The 20,818-nt window shown below is 38.5% G+C and overlaps 1 protein-coding gene across 2 annotated transcripts in view; it reads left to right on the top strand.

Moving 5' to 3' along the window:
• Nucleotides 1–20,818, top strand: part of LOC135324637 (CMP-N-acetylneuraminate-poly-alpha-2,8-sialyltransferase) — a 62,280-nt gene that overhangs the window by 13,904 nt on the left and 27,558 nt on the right. For both annotated transcript variants that reach the window (XM_064501286.1, XM_064501287.1), the window contains 2 exons: nucleotides 260–517; nucleotides 13,611–13,904. In XM_064501286.1, the coding sequence (XP_064357356.1) occupies nucleotides 260–517; nucleotides 13,611–13,904 (552 nt within the window). The remainder of the gene's footprint in view (nucleotides 1–259; nucleotides 518–13,610; nucleotides 13,905–20,818) is intronic.

The raw sequence follows: 20,818 nt of genomic DNA on the forward strand, positions 1-20,818 counted from the left end.
TCCCTTGGTCTCTCAGTGCCTTTATCTGTATAAAGTAAGCGAGCTCTATCACTGTAATATTGTAATCAAGCCTTTGAATTCTGCCCTAAGGACTTTGCTCTAGCTCCGCTCCAGAGCGTGGGAAATGACCTTAGTCCGTCTGAAGCTGTCTGCCCTCAGCTTCATGCAGCGTGCTCCCTACAGCCGGCACTGCTGCCAAATAAACTGCGTGTGAGCGGTTGGTGCTGGGTCTTATCTGTGCCTTTTTGCGGATTGACAGGAAGAACATTCTCCGGTTCTTGGATGCTGAAAGAGATGTCTCGGTGGTCAAAAGCAGCTTCAAGCCAGGAGACGTAATCCATTATGTGCTGGACAGGCGTCGCACCCTGAACATCTCGCAGGATTTGCACAGCCTCCTCCCTGAGGTTTCCCCGATGAAGAACCGGCGATTTAAAACCTGTGCAGTTGTTGGAAATTCGGGCATCCTTCTGGACAGCGGATGTGGAAAGGAGATTGATAGCCATGACTTTGTAATAAGGTGAGCGCGCATCTGCTGTTGACGATTATAGTCTTCTGTCTGTTTCTTGGACAAAAGCTGTGAGAAATGCTTTAATCTGAGGCACAAATTTCAGGGATTATTTGAAATTATTGAGTAATTTATCTGAAACAGTACCTTTCCCTGTGGAATTCCCCAAATTAAATATGTTCCCGTGTGGCTGACAAGAAGAGTCTTTTTTGCAGTGAGACTAAAAGAAAGGGCACACCTGGAGAGAGCAGAGAGATTTGTGCTACTTCTTTTTTTCTGTTTGTTTTTGTTCCAGACGCAATGATTATTCTGATGGAAGAGTTGGTAGGATAAATGCAAAGTCTTTTCTTTTTCCAAAATATCCCTTCTTAGCTCTTGGCCAATAGAGATGGCCTGTTGTAAATTACTACACTACTTATGTGCAGTATGGGGTAAAATTTCAGTGTGATGCATTGGGATTGAACCAGATGGCTGCCATTAAGGTAATTGGCAGTCACGCATCTAAATCCCTTCACATTGCTCTAAAAGTGTATCCCTGCAGTTTGGGCAAAAGTGTTCCTATGCTTTGCCTTTTATTCATTCTTCACGCAAACATGCACAATATAAGATGTTTGGGCTTCACAGATAAATAGGAAATAAAAAGAAATAGTTGGCTCATTTGACAGGCTGACATTATATGGATAGAGCGAACGTCAGACAAAAGATAGGTCCTTTTGCTTTTGAAGCAGAAGTTGCAATTGGTTTGGTTTGAGAAGGGTGAAACGGTGGTGATAGGAAACAATATAGAATTAGTTGTCATTGCAGGTTCCTGGCTTTTCCTTTTCTCGAGGAGAGATGGTAGTGAAAAAAATATTGAAAGGATATGTAAAAGGAAAATTATAGTCCTTCGATTCATAAATCAAAAGAGGACATACGCATGAAAGTTGTATTTTATTTGAAAGGCATACCAGAAATTGGCCACCACATCAGTAACACACTCCTCTTTCATTTTTCTTACTTGTGCTGCTTGTGCCACGGCCAGTCTTTCCAATTAGCATCCTTATTGCAGAAGGAATCCAATATAAATACTACGTTTTCCAACCACGTTTAGGATATGGGCAGGCTTTCATACTTTCTCAAAGGTTAAATGTGTTCCACTTAACAGAGTACAGAAAAATCTAGATAGCAGATTTTATAGATGAAAATTTTCCTTTGGAAGGTAAAGTAATGAGTGCCATTCAAAAAGGCCCAATGCAGCAAAGCACACACTTTTACTTAAACCGTGTGCTGAATTCCTTTTGAAGTCATCTCCAAACCATCTCCCCTGTTTTAACTAGTAGTGAAACTAGACAGTGACACCTGATAAGAGTTTTTAACTAATTTGAGCCATGAGGAGTAAAGATACATTTCTTAAAGACTTGCATACCAATAAGAGATGAATGAAGTAGCTTAATAGGAATGTCAGGAAGTTCACAGATTCTGCATGGTTAGACGATGTGATATTTACTTGTGTGTGCGTGTGTGTGGGGTGCCTATGTTTGTAACATTTTTGCTTAAAGTAAATAGCAAGGAACTCCTTTGTATTTCAAGTTAAAGGAGAAGACCAGACATTCTTGAGAGTTACTGTTTCCTACATCTCTTATGTTTCTTAAAAAAAAAAAAAAAAAAGTATGCAGCATAGTAGGTAGTCACCCGATCTAATGGTACTGGCACACGTGGTAACCACTCTATTGCTGTCAGGATCCTGGTATAAACAGTGGCACTTCACTCTGTTGCTCTCTTTGCTTCCAGCTGATTTTTCTAAAAGTAAAATGCGCTCGTTCCACTTAACACCTGACGTGCTTCTGGAAAGCCGTTACCATACGCATAAACTAAATCACAGATGCCGCTGGCTGTGTAGACTGATGAAAAAAACTTTCATGACGCTGAATGCGTATTACTTAAGTGCTGTGATGAATTCGTCATACTATTTTGGTTAGATACATAATTTCAGTTGATTTTGATAGTACTATATGTTCTTTTCCTCTTATGAAAACTGAAACAAAAGTGTGCGTGTTTGAGAGAGATTTCATGCAACAGGAGCATCCTGTGCATGCTAGATATAACACCAAAGATATCGTTAATTTAATGCTAAATTTGATAGTGAAGATCTCTTACAATGATAGACATCCGCCAGTATTTCCATTATACTACAATAAATTGAATATCCTGAATTTTGAAACTCCTTTAAAGGTGATCTGAGCATGTTAGGAATAACTGATAAAGACCCAGAATATATGCTTTACCAAGGATACAAGGAGATGGTCAATACCTGGCACTTTAATTGATTTAAACCTCGTAATATCTGGCAGTCTCTTTGAAAGTCATCCAAAGTAACTAATACCTGGCCTTTCCTTGAGATATTCCAGCATATTCAGTGCCTCTCCTGGACCATTGATCCACCTATGACAGAAAATAATTAGAATACTTCTATTAAGAAAAATATTTTAAAATAGGCACCTAAACTAGAGGCACATAATAAACAAGTCAACATATAACTGTGTCAGCAAATTTAACAGGGAAAAGAAAGCAGTTCCTCTCTTTAGACAACACTGAAAGTGCTTTTACGAGTCATTTTTGCAAATGAGGTAATGTTTTGTCAGCTTAACCAGATTTACTGTATTTACTGAACATTAAAATAGCTTTTTTTAATTACTTAATCACACAGGGCCTTATTTTGTTCTCATGGATCAGAAATCAAGAGTCTAGGGACATATCTTCTGCTAGGATATAATGGATTAGTTCCACAAGTTTAATGAAATCATGCCTCTTTTTGCCAGTGGAAAATCCGACCCAGTCTAGTTAAACTGGGAAGCAAGGAGAATCTCTTTTTCTATTAAAAATCCTGTGCTGGCTGTAAATTCTTTCTTCTTCTCGTATCGCTTTCCTTTTCACCGTTTGAAGTTTTTACAGCCTGTTAAGTGACTACTGATTCTGGCACCTCTAGTACTTCCGTGGTGGTGAGCCAGAGCATGCTACATTTTGACACAATATCCAGAAAAGGTTCCTGCACCATTCCAAAATCTGCCCTTCCATAAAATAAATGAGAAGTGTAAAATATGAGATAAATAAGTTGATTACACACAAGATCTGTAAATGGCCCGGCTCTAGTGCAGGAGCTGCTTTCTACACGGTGCTGCTCTCCTGCCGTCTCTGCAGCTGGTGGGTCAGCTACACGGTGCTGCTTTCAGCTGAGATTTAGCTGTGGTACGTTTTATTCTCCTGTTGCCTACACTTTGTCATGCCAGAGCTGTGTTAGCAATGTTGGGTGTATCAGAGAACAGATGAACTAGTTAGAGGAAGTGGTAATTTTTGCAATACACTGATAGTTACATAGGGCTTCCTGAAATATCTATAACGTGCACTGGAGACATGTGCTGTAAAATAGTAATAGTAAACATTGCTAAGAAACGAGTTTGGGATTCTTGGATTGTCAGTAAGTACCAGAGAAAATTTAGTTCAACTTTAGGTTCAGAATTTGAAAGGTCCTGAAGATTCATGGAAATCAGCCTGATTATTTTTAATAGAATTCAGTATACATGTAGGGAACTTTTCAAAAGCAGGGAGTCAAATAGAGTTTTGGAGGTTTTTTGCTTTAAAAAAGGTAAATAAGTAGCAGATTCTTGTGGTTCTGCTCACAGTAGCATTACTTCTGGAAAAGTCCCATTCATTTCAGTTGACCGTTATGGAGAACAGACCTGAAATAGCTGATGTGTTAAGTGAAGCTGTTTGATTAGCAGAGAACTGCTCTGACAAGGAACAACTGTGAGAGGTTATTACTTAATTGCCTCTTTTTTTAGATTGAAGTACCTAGTTTATACATTACAGGCCCTTTTTCTTCTCCCAGCAGTCTGTTTTCCTGCTAACTCAGCCGGTGTCTGGGAATCAGGCTGAATAGCCTTGCCTTACAAGTCATCACTAGTTAACAAAAATTACTGGTCAGATGCAGCTCTTATTTTCCCAGTGTCCTTTGACTTTAATTTTTTGACTTGGTCATTCTTGTTGTGCTCAGTGAGGTTGACGTGGAAAGAGCTTGCACTCATGTAGGAAGTTTGTTGCTCGGTCGTATACAAGGAGGAACAGACTCTGTCTCGCTTCCTTGCTGGCGTTGCGGCTTTGTGTGCAAGCAGTGGCGATCTGAGCGGCAGCCGGCAGCTCCGTTCCGGGCGAGAGAAGGCCAGACCTTGGAAGGACGCCGCGGAGGTGCGGCGGGGCGGCTGCTCTCAGCAGAACTGTTTAGATTTCTCTGTCTCCAGATTCTGCAGGTGCTTCAGTCCCTTCTAGTTGTTACTTTTCCCCAAAAAGAAGAAAAGTCGGGGCATAAACTAATTTTTACATATAAGGAGAGAAGCTGCTGCATCTTCTTTCCTCTGCTTTGTTCCTTCAATTGATGGGGAAAATGATCATAGTTTTTTTCAGAAGCATGAGATTTAGGATGTTACTGCACTTGTAATCTGGGATTTTGTTGTTCTTGTTGTTTAGTAGTGACTTGTAAGTATTGGCTCTTATGTTCCAAATATTTATTTAATATGCCTTGCTTGGAGCATACCGCTGTGACCGTAGAATTGGATGCACAGAGCCAGCGGATCTGCCGAAAGAGACGCTGCCAGTATTACAGCCTTGCATCAAGGTGTGATTCTTACCTGAAAAATACCATTTGAATGCTTCATTGGTAGCTCATTAGACCTTTTTCAGCTCTCACATATGGCAGGGTTTTCTTTGTCCTCTTCCTCTTTTCTTCCTACAAATTGTTACACTACATGAGAATGATAAACAAAGCCAAAAGGCTCCTATCTCCAGACGATCTTGCTGTGTGATTTGTTGTTCCTGAGAAAGGGGGGAGCATCAGTGTGGCTGTTGGGTGTTTCCAATGAAGTTGGACAGTGAACCTCTCAGAACTGGCCCAAACTCAGTTGAGAAGACTAAGGAAATGGCCATACAGGGCGCTGTCTAAAAACCATATAAAAATGATCAAAGATTCCAAAGTGGTTTCTCAGTATAAATAGATATCCTGTGAGCATGCAAATCCAGAGCACGGAGGATTAGCCTGACTCTTTCTGTAATTACCCTGCAAGAAAAAAAATGGAAGTGTAGGTAAAATTTCATTTTTTAAGTTGCTAATTTCCTATTTCTCATAATACAGATATTTTAATTTAGTGATTTCCCAAGCAGTTTCTAATGCAGGAAAGAGTAGCCTTTTTTGCTGGTTAGAAAGTTGTAAACTTGCCAGGACTCTGGATTCGCCGGCATGGCAAAACCCTTGCAGACATAAGAGACAGTAAGCTGCAACCTCTTCTCCTGGAAGTTACTGCTTCTGTAGCAAGCCTGCTTCACTAATCCTCTTCATTGACTGCGCTGTATGGTTAAGAGGTGTGACTTACTCGTTAGGACAGTCACAGTCAAAAGGTCGCCCTTTTTGCCCTTCTTCATTTTTGCGTGTTCAAACTACCCCTGTTTTTTCTGCATTCCAGGCTCACGACCCCAAAGTGCTTCTCCAAAACAATGAAAACAGTCATTTTGCCTAAATTTAATGAAAGTACAATTGAAATATTTAACACCTTCTGCCATCAGGGAGTTGCAGAACTGTTCTCCACACCGTAACAGCAACAGTTTTACAGCCCTGTAGAATAAGCCCCTCATAGGGAGTAACATGTAAAGGCACATGCACATGAAAAGGCAAAAATACTGGTATTTACTGTGATTAAAATCTCATTCTCAATATTTCACGGCTGCAGGTTTTTTTCCACCTAATATGCAGCAAACTTTCAGAGATATAAATTCCTTTCTTTATTAGGGTGTCAAAGTAGCGGTATTGGAAACGAGAGTAACAACTCAGTAATTCATGGGTAATGGTGCAGCAAGAGCTCCCAATAAAGAGGTAAATCATGTGTGTTGCTACTGTCTCTGAGTATTTAACGCCACTTAGACCTTCTCTGTCACTTCGCTGTGCTACCTCGAGTGAGGACAGCTTGTGTGTCAGTCATCGGTGTTAAGATGTCAGGAATAAGGAATTTAATGATTATGGGTAGAAGTTCTAGATTGGGGAAGAACAAGTAAGGAAGCTTATTAGCAGGTAAGGTTACAAAAATGCATCTTCTTATTAAAGTGAAATCAGTCACAAATTGAGGGTTCTTGTGGACAGGTGTTAGAAAAGGGGGTACGGAGTCAATGGTGGTGTGTATGAAATGACACGATTCCCGCGTGTGACTTGTGTGCGCAGTTGTGCTGTGCCCAAGCCTCTAGTGTAGACGCTGCTTACGGCTGTCGTGAGAAGCTCTCTGCTGTGCCGTGCTGAGGGTAACAGTGCTCATGAAGTGGGGTATGTCAGGGGCCTTCCTGCTGATCCACACTCACATAGTTAAATTGAAGCAGTTCTAGTTTTATCAGGAGCCAAACAAGTTCACAGAACGTCCTAGAATACATATGTTTTTCTAATCACTAGTGGCACTTGATTGTTTGTTTCTTTTTAATAGAAAATCTCTGTTTTTGGGGGGTATGTGCATGTGAAAGTAGTCATACTGCTGCTGCACACCTTTGTTTGAAGGACAGGGTGGAATGATGTGCTACGCATGGGCAGGTGCCAGGGTGATGTGCTGTCAGTAGTCTGGGTAGAGATTGCTCCAGCTGGAGATCTCCCCGGTGCGTGAGCCTGGAATTCCAGTTCCCCACCCAGATGCTTTTTAAAACATCACAAATCTTTTGGAAGAATCTTTTGGAAATTGGAATTCACTATTCCAATTTTGACTCTTACAGGAGTCTGGATGTGAATCTAAACTTTAAAATTTGCAGGCTATTCAGGACAAGAATTTATGTTCTCGATAGTAGTTGTGTTTGTTCCTCATGTTTCAGATTAGTTTAATAGCATAAGTCTTCCAGCAACAAACTAATCTTCATTTATTGGTTTCTCAGAGCATATGTGGTTAATATTGTGTGATGGATATTTTTGGCTTTGCTCTACAAGGAGATATTAATGAAAGAGAACACACTTTTACTGCATTTCTGTGTGGCCTGGACTTTACATTGGTTTCCAAACATTTATTTCAACCTGTAACCCTCAAGTACACGAATTGTTAAAGGATTAACAAGTGTACAGCTTTGTAGGGCAATTCTTCCATTATTACTGTATGAAGAATATTCTTCTAGTTCTCAATGTCAAATAAAATGGAACAGAGTAATCACTTTCACTCAGGCAAGTTTCTATTGCTTTTATTGAAAATTAACTTGAAGAAGATGACCAAGTATGGCTCATAAATATTGCATCTTGGACATGTGTGTGCATATACATGAGTTGTGTATCTGTGAGTGACCTAGCAAGTCCAACTGCATCTCTGTGGAATAACTGGATTCCCATTTGAGTATACTTTCGAGAACATGATTTCATGACTTTGTTAAGCTCTGCTCTCTAAAAAATGAAGTGTGCTGTATGTGTGTTTGGGCCATAAAAGCTTCATAGCCAACCCAGGGTGATGACTTTGGTCTTTTCTCTTGATGTGCAACTCCAGCCCTTGCCTGACTGACCTTTTTTAGACTTTCAGCCATTATATCCCATTGTAGTCAGTAGGCACCATGGACAGTTTTGGGAGGAGCAGATGGCTCTTCAGTCACTGTGGTTTTTGTGATCTGTGTATCTCAGGCACGCTACAGACACCAGGCAGTATTTCAGACATGGGCTAATTTTCCACTTTGGCTGTGTGTGTTATAGTTAGTTAGTTGCCCTGGAGCTTGTTTTGGTGACGGCACAGGGGCACGCGTGCTCGTTGCACTGCCTTCGTCTTACTGCCTGTGGAGCCGGCTCCTGCTTCCGCTGGAGCAGGAGAAGGTGACCAGCCTGTTCTCTGTGCCTTCTGCCCGATTCCGTATGGAGAAGCCGGGGTCTAACGCCTGCTGCTTGGGGTGGCTACGGATGCATTCACGTGAGAGTTGTTAGTATTAACTCTCCTTCTGCAGTTAGGGTCATTAGGACAGTATTGCCTGTGACAACTACCGATCACATAGATTATGAACCTTCCCACTTATTTAGGTTTTGTCCTAACAGCCTCCCCCTACTTTACCAAATCTTTTGTACCATGAGACCAGTTTCTGAGCACTTCTGCTGTAGAAAGAGTGCTTGGAAGGAGTAAGGGGGTAAATACTGACTCTGTTTATTTGCTATTGTAATGCAAGGGAAAAAAAGAGGAGCTAAAGCTGCTGATGAAAAAAAAAATTTACATACAAAAAAATAGCCTGTTAGTTTTAAAGAATACACTTACAGAGATTTTTTTGAGGAAGAAAACAAAGGAACTAACAAAAACCATCAATCTTTGCAAAATTTATTTTGCTGGGGAAATCCATATTTCATTAGTTCCTTTGTAAACAGTCAATAGCATGGGCTCAGTAGAGAGTGTTTTACAAACCTTCATACAATGTGATGGATCATTCTCAATGCTCATATTTACAGCTATTTACTTACACGCCCAAGTCAATCTTCAGTGCTATATAAAACTGTTACTTCCAACCTGTTTGCATGTTCTCAGTCAAGTCTGTCCTGCTCGGATTGGACCTGCAGCCCACTTGCTTACAGGTTGACTAAGGTAAAGGCAACACTGAAGTTTTTTAGAAAGAAAGCATATATCTGTAGTGGTAGTCTGTTGCAGAAAATTGTGTTTTGGAGTCAAATTTTAAATAGCCTTATACTTGCAAGGTATCAATAATGCGGCATGTTGGAAAGAGGAAGCTTAGAAATGACATTTTTTAATATATTCTATATATTTTTATATATTATATATATATATAATATATTTAAATATTCTTCCTAGTGGATTTGATTTAGCAATGTTAACTTAATAAAAGAAATGAACGGTTTCACATGTCGTGTGCAAGTTCCTAGGCCCATACTGGCAATGCCACAGTGCCGAACTGCTGCCTCCTAATCCCTGTTATGGGTGTGTTTGGCATTCTGTGCCTTATCCCAAAGGAGCTGCAATTAAAGAGTATAACCAGGGAAGGATATTGCAGTGCCTATTTCAAAGTTGTTCAGTTAATGGGTTCCTTAATTTGATTTAATGACAAATAAGAATATGACTAAAGTTAGATATATGCTTACAGGTGTCTCAGAATAGGATGTTGTCTTGAAAGAGGCCATAGAACTGATAGAGGAAGGTCATTGCTGTCCGCTAACAAAATAATTTTTTTTTTTTTAAATTCCAACAGCAGTATGCAGCTATGGCATAGCGTAAAGAAACATTAGAGACTATGGTAAAAGCTCAGAAAGCTTTTATTTTAGTACCAAAAGTACCAAAAACCATTTACACGTACTCAGGTGTATACTGTACGCAAATATACTATAGCTAGTTTTATGTATTTCAGTTGTGAATAGCTGGGAACAGAAGTAGGGCCGCAATAGAAATTACCACTACAAGGTTTGGAATCTGTGTCTTTCTGAGAAATGCCAGAATCATGAATCCCTGAGCTAGTTTGTGATTAGGGAAGAATGTCATGAGATCCGTGATATGTAGAGACAAATGTGAAATAATAACAAGAGTGTATTCAGTTTTAGCATGCCTTTGCTAATAGGCTTAGTGCTCAATTCTGGGAAGAAACCTTCCTCCCTGAAGTAAGAACATGCAGCTGATGATACAAAGTTGCTAGATGTCAACAAACATATTCAAGCTTATATAAATATATGTAGATGTTGAATGCGATTGCATATCTGTGATTTTACCCAAAGTGTTTATTATTATTTTTTTTCTGAAGCTTTGGACAATACAGATAACTGAGTAATCACTCAGTTATTCTGTTTGACCCCTTGTCATTGCATTATTGGTATAGCTACAAAAAAAAAAAAAAAAACATCCTGAAAGATATTTTTCTCTAAAACTTTCTAGAACTCCTCTAGAAATAAAACATCATCCAGTACTGGCAGTGCAGGGTAAGTGTTAGGGTGGATCACTATCATGCAGACTCTTGAACTGATGGGCAAATGCTTCAGAAATAACTGAGCCATTTATTCCCTGCTGAAGAATGTGCTAACTTTAATTGGCAGATTTTAGCAGATGTTTTATATTTGCCAACTTTAGGGATAAGTATAAAGTAAATAGGCAATTTGACATTTTTGGTTTAATGAGCATTGGAATCATCCTTCGAAGGAAGGAACCTCTAGGAAAATGGGAAGTGGCTGTAACCAGGGTAATTATTCTTATAACTTGGCCAACTGCAACTAATACAATATTGTTTATTCCCTTAACAGAGCTGGGCATTATTGTAGCGGTGTGTCTTATGGCAGTGTTCTGCTACAGTAAAACATTGGCAGTGCATTAGTGAGCAGCTACTTTGAAAACGGAGCCTTTCAACATGCAGATGTACTTTATTATCACATTATTTCAAACCTGAGTAGTGCTAGTAATACATATTTATATGCTTGAATTTTTAAAGGATCAAATGCTAAGAGGTGCTCAGCATTTGGAACGCAAAATGTCTTACCTGCCTATAATATTATAATCAGGTGTCTAATTTGTGACACTAAAGCATGGAAAATATGACTAAGATTTTTAATAACTCTTCATGGACAACTCCATTGTCACCGAATGCATTTGGATTGCTCATTACTCCTAAATTATACTTGAGCAATCTGAAAATGCCACACGTTAAAAATGTATACCGCTAGATACCTTATGTGGTAAACCTTTATAAATACAGCCTTTGTTATTAAGTATATTACTGATGAAGCAGTAATGACATGTAAGATAGACAGTCCTTGTATTTAGTATGCCTGTGATGATTCTTTTTCAGGTTCTAGAGAAAACTACATCTAGGTGCTGCTTTCTAACTACATAAACTTTTAAACTGAAAAAAGATGCAGGCATTGATACAGATCAGGAATGGGCTGTCAAAAGACATACAGAATCATGTTAGAACCATATGGCCCATGTTATATGTGCACACTTTGCATATGGCATACAGCTTTTTAAACACAATAATTTGTATAAGTAGGTGCTTCTACAAGTTGTACACAGGGAGAGCAGGATTTGCAATGCCAAGCCGTGTCTCATGTATGTAAGCAATAGATGCCACCATCTGCATATACGTGTGATTCTGTAGAAAATTCCTGCTGTGCAGAAATCCTTCATTGAGAAGTCAGTCTTTAAAAGAGATATTTTCCGAAGTGACAGTAACACACTGAATTTGATTGGTGGATTTTAAATCTATTTTTTAGATTTTATGCAGCACAAGCCTTTTGACAATTCCAGTTTCTAGGTTAATGCATGAAGTTTTTAAGAAACAATTTTTTAAACTGGTATTGAAATTAATGGGAGTTTTGCTTGTGCCCTAGCTACCACTTTATAGAATATAGTACTCTCAGCTGCCTATGATGTATGCAGGTGGTTTGTGGAGCAGAAATGTAAAGATACTGAAGAATGTGAATCCATCTCCGAAGAAAGCTTATATCTGCCCGCGTGTCATCAGAAACTCAGGCAACTTTATCTCTTAGGAGTATATAGGCTTTATAGTCTTCTGAACATTTCTTTTTGGAGAAGATCTGGACCACTTCTTTACTTGATAATTACAGAATGAAAATAATGGTCTGAGGAAGTAACATTATCATCCAACACGAGATCATCAGTTGATGTTAGCCCATACTGCCCTGTATAGCAGAGGAAGATCTGGCTATCAAGAGATTCTAGTGAATAAGTTTAAGTAAAAGTAGCGATTATTATATTAGAAAAGATTTGGAGAACAAATAGAATAATATTAGATTAGGATTATAATAATATGGAAATGTTCTGCAGGGCCTAGATCTGACATAACTTCATATCTCCCTTCACTCCAAAGAATAGCTGGGATTGAGGAAACAAGTTCTGGTCGTTATCACAGATTTCTTGGGTGACCTTGAGCAAAACACTTAATGTCTCTGCGCCTCATTTCATGGCAGTGTTGTGAAGATGCATTCCTTACTGTTCTCAGGATAGCAACCCATAAAGATGTTCAGAACCCTGTTAATCTAGATGCCTGTTATAACATTTTTGTAAAACTTATTTTTTTTGCTGAAAAAAAATATATAATGGAAATTAGGAAATGACTGCTGAAACAAAGAAGCAAACAAGAAATTTCCTGAATTATCTGATAGCTTGATTTTGGGGTGCGTGCATGTTTGTGTTGAGTCAACTTGGGAAATTTCATTTGTTGTAAAAGTTTTAAATCATTTACATTCCAGAGCAGATTTTCAGTATTACCAATTTTAGGACATATGGTTGTGTTAGGAAACATTCCCTTAATGGCAAAAATGTAGTGCATACTAGAATTTTAAAGAACTGCATTCTTTTATCTTGATGTCTGATTTTATATATATATGTGTGTGTGTATTTATATAACTGAGACAAAAACTCTGGTGAAAAAGGCCTGAAATGGTTTTTTACTCAAGCTTAGAAAGCAGCACAATGTTTCTGCCAATTAAACAAGGTTTAAAAGTGAGAAATGATGGGAAAAAAAAGAAATTGAATACTTTTTTCCAGAAGTTTAATTTCAAAATGGAATGAAAATACTAAATGTCAAAACATCTGGTGAGATGCACTGATAATCTAAAAAGCCAAAATCCATTTAACATTGGCTAAAGTTGATTTGTAAAGCATATTTAAATACTGTATTGTAAATTTTTTAAAAATAAACAATGAGTAAGCTGTATAAATTATACCTTGTTTGACTGGCATGGCTTTAAGAATGTGAGCTGTTCCCAGGAAATGGTAACAAGTTGATGACAAATGAGCACTAATGAAAGGTAATAGATGTTAGAAGGCATACTTTCACTCATAAGTGCTTATCTAGCTACTGATGCATCGCATTTGTTAAAGCATGATGACGTGATTTTCAAATGTACAGAAAAGTGTCTTTCTCAAAGTTATTTACATGTAATATTTTTTTAAAAATGTCTGAAGAGTGTCCAAGCTAGGTAAAATGCAGTGTAATATCACACCTATTACCACTGGTATTTTTTTCTCACATAGTTTGAAATGGGCTTGCGTGTTCATTTTTCAGCTTTTCTTTCATGCATACATTTTTCTGAGTTAATGTTTCATATTTATTTTCATTTTTCCATTAATTTCTTCCTCTTCAGGTGCAATCTAGCTCCTGTGGTGGAGTTTGCTGCAGATGTGGGAGCTAAATCTGATTTTATTACCATGAATCCATCAGTTGTACAAAGAGCGTTTGGAGGCTTTCGGAATGAGAGTGACAGAGAAAAATTTGTGCATAGACTATCCATGCTGAATGACAGTGTCCTTTGGATCCCTGCTTTCATGGTCAAAGGCGGAGAGAAGCATGTGGAGTGGGTTAATGCATTAATCCTTAAGAATAAATTGAAAGTGCGAACCGCCTATCCATCACTGAGACTTATTCATGCTGTCAGAGGGTAAGTGTCTGGAAAAGACTGGTCTGTCCTTGGCACAATGGGACTTGTATAACTAGGCTTCCTAGCAGACAGAAAGAAGCTCTAGTATAATGTTAAAAGGGGTATGGTATTTCCATTCTTGTCGTAATGGATTGCATTTATGATGAAGTAAATTTGTTTGGTAATAAATGTCGTCCACTCTTTTAGCCTGCTCTAAAGCAAACAACTGGAATGCATTAGCGCTATAACTTTTCACTTCCACTTTTATGTACAAAATGTTTTTATTACCATTATAATGAGAAATTGGTGAGAAAACAGGCTGAATTCAGAGGATATGTGGGAGTCTTAGCACATGAGAGGACAATGAAAGTGCTACGTGGCTTCTTTTCAGCAAGACCATGGAGATAAAAAATAGATTTAGAAAGCAGGAGGGGTTAGGTAGCAACTGTGTAAATAATGAGGAGATCTGGCAGATCTGAAAATACTGAGCTCCTTCCCAAAATGTCCAGGGCTTTATAGCATTCTTTCTGCTTTTGAATTTGGCCAGATGCTTGGACGATTCAAAAAAGTGATCAGAATCACTGAAAGCATTCATGTAGCCAGTTGTTTTTTAAAAATATCCATCTGTGCTTAGTGAGGAGCCCTTTTTTCAACCCCATAATCAAACATGACTGTTAGATGAAGGCTTTCCATGCTGTTGTCACTCCAAGGTATATAGGGCTAAAAAACCCTCAGCGGATGATGGTAGTGCAGTACATATTTATTAGGTGAATTATTGCAATGTGAACGCATTCAACTTGTGTTCCTTGAACTGTGCTCTCTGTTTGTGGGGTTTGGGAGGATGCTTTAAAGTATTGGCATTGGCTTGTACAACCATTAATGATTATAATACCTGTCTGAAAAATTGCTTGTTACATCAGCAGAGAGAGAGGGATTGTTAGAACTGATGCCCCAATATAATAGATGAAAATAAAGTCTAAAAATACATTATTTATGAAGATATTAGGGCTTTTGAATATACTGTCCTCTTCCTGCCATGACCGAAATAGATTAACTGTTGCGATCTTCATATAATATACTTTCGGCACTAGAGAAAAAAAGAAATCTGTCCCTTTCAGAATTTTTAATTTTTTTTTAACTTTGTGCTGAGGTGTTCAGTTTGCTGGTAGAAGGTTGTTTTGTTATTCAGTTACACTTCAGTTACGTTTTGGGCTTTCAGTGTTTTCAAGTATTCAAAGTGCCTAAAGCACATGGACAGGTGCAGTTATTTTCACATGTGTATATAAATCAAAAGAAGTAAGTTCACTTTCAGTTTACAAACAGCAGTTTTCATTTCCATCTGCTAAATTTAGCCAACATTGTCCAACGTGAACAGTAATTCAGGATGCGCAGTCTTTCAGCTGGCCAACTGGAGGTTCCTTCAGGGCATCTTGTCTTAAAGAAAGATTTACCACCTACGTTGTCTCTCTGAAAGAAAAGCAGCCAAAGCTCTGCCATCAAAATTGCTATTTGCTTTTGAAATTTAGATTAACCATTTGAGATTATACCTAGCAGTATCATATGATGTGTCAACATAGATTTGCTGGGCTGTTGAATCTCTCCTCTAAGCCTGAGGCTTTCCTTAGACTTAAGTGTTGAATCATCTCATCTTCCCTTTTTCTGCTCTTGCAGGAGGTAGCACAATGTCAGCACATATTCTGCACTGTTCGTTTTTGTAATCTGAATAAGAACGCACCAAGAAGTCAAGAATTACAAGTCAAATTTATCTTTGGTCCAGTTCCTGAGTAACAAAGGGTGGTGCACAAAATGCATATGGCTTCCTGCCTCAAATTTGGAAATGATACGGTTAGAAGTAAAACATTTGGAACAATTCTTCTTTAAATTTCTTAGAAGGCAGGCTTAAAATACCAGCACATAATAATGAGGTTTATATTAAAGCAAAATTAAATTTAGGGAAAGAATATTATCTCTTTACAGATGTGAGTATCTTTAAGAATTATTTGGTTCATATTTCAAATGGAATGCTGTGGTAGTATGAGAAATTGGTAGGCAAAAGCTCTTCTTAAATTACAATGTGCTTGTGCTAAAAGTTAATATTACCTACAAATAAATACAGTAACTTGAAAAATAAAGTAAAATTTAAAGCTGCATAATCTGATTATCAGATGAGCCCTTTTGGAAGAGTAAGGCCTGGGAAAGTTTAAGCTCGTTACAGCTGCTAACTTCAGTACTATTTTGAAACAAATGGACAGCTGGTTCTGCTGCCATTTAAAATGGTGTATGCAAGTTTACCTACCCATATACCTTAGTTTTAAGGAAAAACTTCATAATACTATATTCTATGTGCAGTTAACTGTTCTGCTCTTTTTTTATTTTGCATCCCACTGTAAACTGTCTGATGATTTATAAACGTCTTAAGAGACATTTTCTAAAAGGAACTCCTATAAAATTCCCCTTTTTTGTGAATCTGAACTTTTTTTGTATAACATTAATTTTGGATGCTTTTGAGTACTATGTACTTGCTAGGGTAAGCCTTTGTCACTATGTTAAGTAAACAGTGGTAACCTATTAGAGACCTGTGGTGCTACCAAACAGAAAGGATACAATAAAGTGAATCTGAAGATTGCTTGCTGGGTGAGAAGACAAAACAGGAAACCTACCCACAAAGCTGCATGTTAAAACCTGCAGTAAGACATGTGCAGAGCATCTAGTCCCCTTTGTGAGGTGGTGGGGTTTTGCTGAGAGAGTGCAGTGTTTATGCTACATCTTTCAGTGCCTAAACCATAAGAGGAAATAGAGTTTGAGATATTGATGAAAGAATGATAAGGAAAGCTGAATTGCAAAAAGTGCTTTTTGTGGCCTGTTTTATTTTACAGGAGGAAACTACTTGCATATGCACTACGTGTGCAACCTTTGTTTTGTGGAGTACCAGCACTGTTACAATTTTCCTGTCTTTGCCCTTGAACATAGCTCGGTGATTTTCATTAAAATCTGCAAAACTGTAGAGCATGCACTTGGGACTGTAGCATTTGCAAGCACTGTCCTGTATTTGCAGTGTCCCCAAACTCCTTTTAACCTCCGTACAGATAAATATTCACTTCTTTTGTTCCCTTTTTTTTGCCTTGATATTTTCAAAGGCCATACGGCTTTACTCTTTATTTGAGTATGCATGTTTTACATTAAATAGTAATTTATATGAAGGTAGTTAGAGCTGTTTTAAATTAGACTTTAACGATAAAAGAATCAGTCAGGAAAGTCAGTATGGCTCTTATGATGCTTTTTATGTCTTGAAATCCTTCCAAAGTCATAATAACTGAAACATTGAGATTTTGTTAGACCATGCCAAAGACATAATAGCAGGAGGATCTACTGAAGTAGTGTCCTGAACTTGAAAACATATTCTTATGGAGACGAATAAAAGGTGCAATTTTATGTTTAATAAGCTAAAAGAGGCCATTAAGCTGTTTTGGAAGACAGAGATTTTTATACTGTGGAGATAACAGGCTCATTGCCACCTATGCAACTATGATGCTCTTTCCTTTTGAGGACTACATCATGTCCATAGCATTCTGCTACGTAAAATGAGGATCTTATTTGAAATTTGAGCACCTTATTACATTGCAACTACCCGTCTTCATAACCTAAAAATAAAATTCTCTGTGTTATAGGGCTGAAAACCACCTAAAAGAGGTGATACCTATCCTGAAAAGCTTACAATTATAAATTTTTTTTGAAAAAAAACAAATAAAACTTTGTCCTTTGCCAGTGCAAATTTAAATTGCTGTCCAGAGTGCTCTGATTTAATGCACCTAAAATTATATGAAAAATAAAGAAATGTAGCATATTGTGAGCTAAAGGATTTTTTAATTAATGTTTATGTTTCCAAACTGACATGCTAAATAGTAATAAAGAGATTTAATGCTGAAGGATGCAGGCTGATGGCCATAAGGTATGGAAAGGATTGTCTTTTTCTGTGCACCATACTGCCAAATTGTCCAGGCAAATTAGTTTTTTCCTTCATCATTCTTTAAAGCGTAAGGCATAGGCAATTTCTAAAGACAGGACATTAGTCTTATTAGACTGCTATTCTGATCGAGTGTGGCCAAATTATGTACTGTTTTACATACAAACAGGGGAGGTCTACAGCAATTGCATATGGCTCTGAAATTCTCTCTCCTGATTTTTCTTTCTCATGTAATGAAAGCGATGAAAAGTCAATGGGGTTTGGGAGTTGCTCTTATTCAGGTAGCAGCATAATGACTGTATTCTGAGGACATTTTGAAAAACTTCTTCTTTTTTTTTCCCCTGTCCATTTGTGCACTTTTTGGGTCATAAAAAAGGTAATGTGGTGTTCAAAAAAGAGATTGCTTTTCTGCAGATTTCATGCCCTATTAAACTTCCGTGAGTGATGGTTACGTCTCTAAAATCTCAGGGGACTCAAAGTTTTTTGAACACAGATTTTGTAAATACTAAGTCTGAGATGATAACTACCTTTTTAACCAATAGCCTATCTTAAGTTAGACCATTCAGATTTTGACTTAAGTAGGTTTTTGTCTAAGACATCAGGTGATTTCATCTGATAATCTGTTTTCTCAATTTTTTTTTTGTACTTTTTGGTCAAAGAGTTTGTTATTTCCTCTTAGAATCTGGGATTCTGAACATGATTTTGGGGCAGGTGCGTGACTTTCTCATGCAACATTTCTAAAAGCTTTTTTATGGAACTTTTAATGTAATTGTGCACACATTATTGACAAAATAATTGAGGTAATCAATACCTAACAGTGTTCAAGATAGAAGTAGAACATGTAAATGAAGAGCTTAATTGATTAAAAGGCTTCCTTTGCTCTCTAATGCCACTGGCAGGAAGGCTAATTATAAAGTTACTCTAATGAGCAAACCACACAGCATTTAAAAATAAACTGAATTTAACAACATATTTCAGAAACCTTGATTTATTAATAGACCTGATATTTCGTGCTGAACTCTTTCATTAGGATTATTTTTAGTAATAATCTCCAAGTGAATGATAGCCTTTGAGATATGGACAGTGCCAGTATAGAGAGTCCAGGCTCAGTAACAGAGTCAGAGCTCCCACAGAAGACGCATAAAACGAAAGGCGAACAAAAGCAGAGCTGACTGGGATTAGAGTCCCGGTCTTGTTTTTACTTCCAGTGATGGCAGGCAACCAAAGCACTGAAAGTAGGACCGACATATGTTTTTGGCTCTGGATAGCCTGTCTGGGACGGAGGAGGGAGAGGCCTCGAGGGTTGCGGTGGTGGTGCGTTAGGCAGAGGCCAGTGCCCAGCCCCGGGGCCTCACGCAGCTCTTCCCCAGCTTCCCAGGGATGGATTTCCCAAGACGTTTGCTGAGGAGGAATAACCCCCCCATGCTGTACTCCTGCGGTGTGCTGTTGTACTCTGGCAAGTCTTTTCTCATGTTTCCTCCCCCAACTCCACAAAACAAAGTTCTCACACTCATCTTAATGTGCAGCAGTGTTTTCTTGGCCTTTTTTCCTCTTGGAGCCGTCCCATGAACTGTTAGTCACTCAGCAGCTATATCATTGGAGTTGCTTCGTGTGGGATTCCTTCCAGTCTTTTGGGTAAAGAACAATCACACGGACGTCCCATGGGATTTCCCTGTGCTAAGCTTATTTCCTCCTTGCTACAGCCTGTGAAAGAACAGTATTAGACTTGATCCTACTTTAACTGTGGCAGAATTCCCACCGAAATCCACGTTTTGCCTGAGTAAAGAGTGTGCTGTGCCTATTTATGGTCACTTCTCAGGGCAGACTCTTTTTTTGCTTTATTAGTGAAAGCAAACAGCTGTTGTTTTGAATGGCGTGACCTCTTCTACAACTTCAGCACAGCTCCAGTGTCCTTCACTGTGGGAAGCACAGAGAAAATACTTTGAGAAACTCAAACATGCAGAAGTCAAATGGTTTTCCAGCAGCTCTGTGCTAATAAAAAAACAATTGCTGGGAGCAATTAATCCTGCAAACACGTCTTTTTTTCCTGACACTTTACTTGTTTTTTACTGCTAAAATAAAAAAAAAAAAGATGGCATTTAGCTAAGAATCAAATGTTATGTTAAATATAAAATGGCCATATCTTTCCAATCATGTCATAAAAGTCTTCAAATTATGAGGAAAAAACTCCACGCTTTGCTTTCCAGTGGAGTACAATCTTGTTTTTCATATATGTGGATGTTAAAATAGAAGTTTTGTATTATACTACCCTCCTGTCCTAATTTAGCATGTCAGTAGAGCTGGCTGTGTTTGCGAAGTTAGGCAACCAAACGGGATGCCAGTTAGTTTGGCTTTCGAGAACTTACATATTGTGTCAAGTCTTTAGTCTTTCTTTGGAGCTCAGGGTCCCTTGTGAATATGAGAGGAGGGAGGTGGTGATGCTCCTTAAGTGAGGGCATCATCAGAAGCATGGAGAAGAGGATGACTGGTAGGAGAGTAGTAGAGTAAGAAGCGGGTTTTGGCCATGCCGTCAGTGCAGGGGAGGTAGAGGTGAATATCCTACGGGTGTTAAGGGAGGGGAAAGAAGGAAGTCAATTCCCCTCTGGAGGTTTGAGGTTATCTTCTGGGGTTGAAGCAATGGAGTGTAGCTCGGGCATGGCGGCAGGACCAGTGTCGCATGGGAGCCTTTCCTTGGGCTCAAAGCCTCGCACTCTAGCCTTTCATTTGCTTTACATAAAATCTCCTTTTTTTTGTGGTTTCTGAGAGATTTAGCAAGATAGGTCACTTTTTGAGGGAAAGAAGCACTTTTTCAATGGGAACAAACCTGGCTAAAACAGTGGAGGGAGAGGGGAAATTAAATGTGCACTAAACTGTCTGCTTTTTATGCAGTTTATTTTACATAGCCTCATTCCTGATACATTTGGCAAACTGGGCCATGAAAAGCCTGGTCATGATCTTTGCAGGACAGCCT

This window comes from Dromaius novaehollandiae, chromosome Z, assembly GCF_036370855.1.
Source record: "Dromaius novaehollandiae isolate bDroNov1 chromosome Z, bDroNov1.hap1, whole genome shotgun sequence".
Classification (NCBI taxonomy): Eukaryota; Metazoa; Chordata; class Aves; order Casuariiformes; family Dromaiidae; genus Dromaius; species Dromaius novaehollandiae.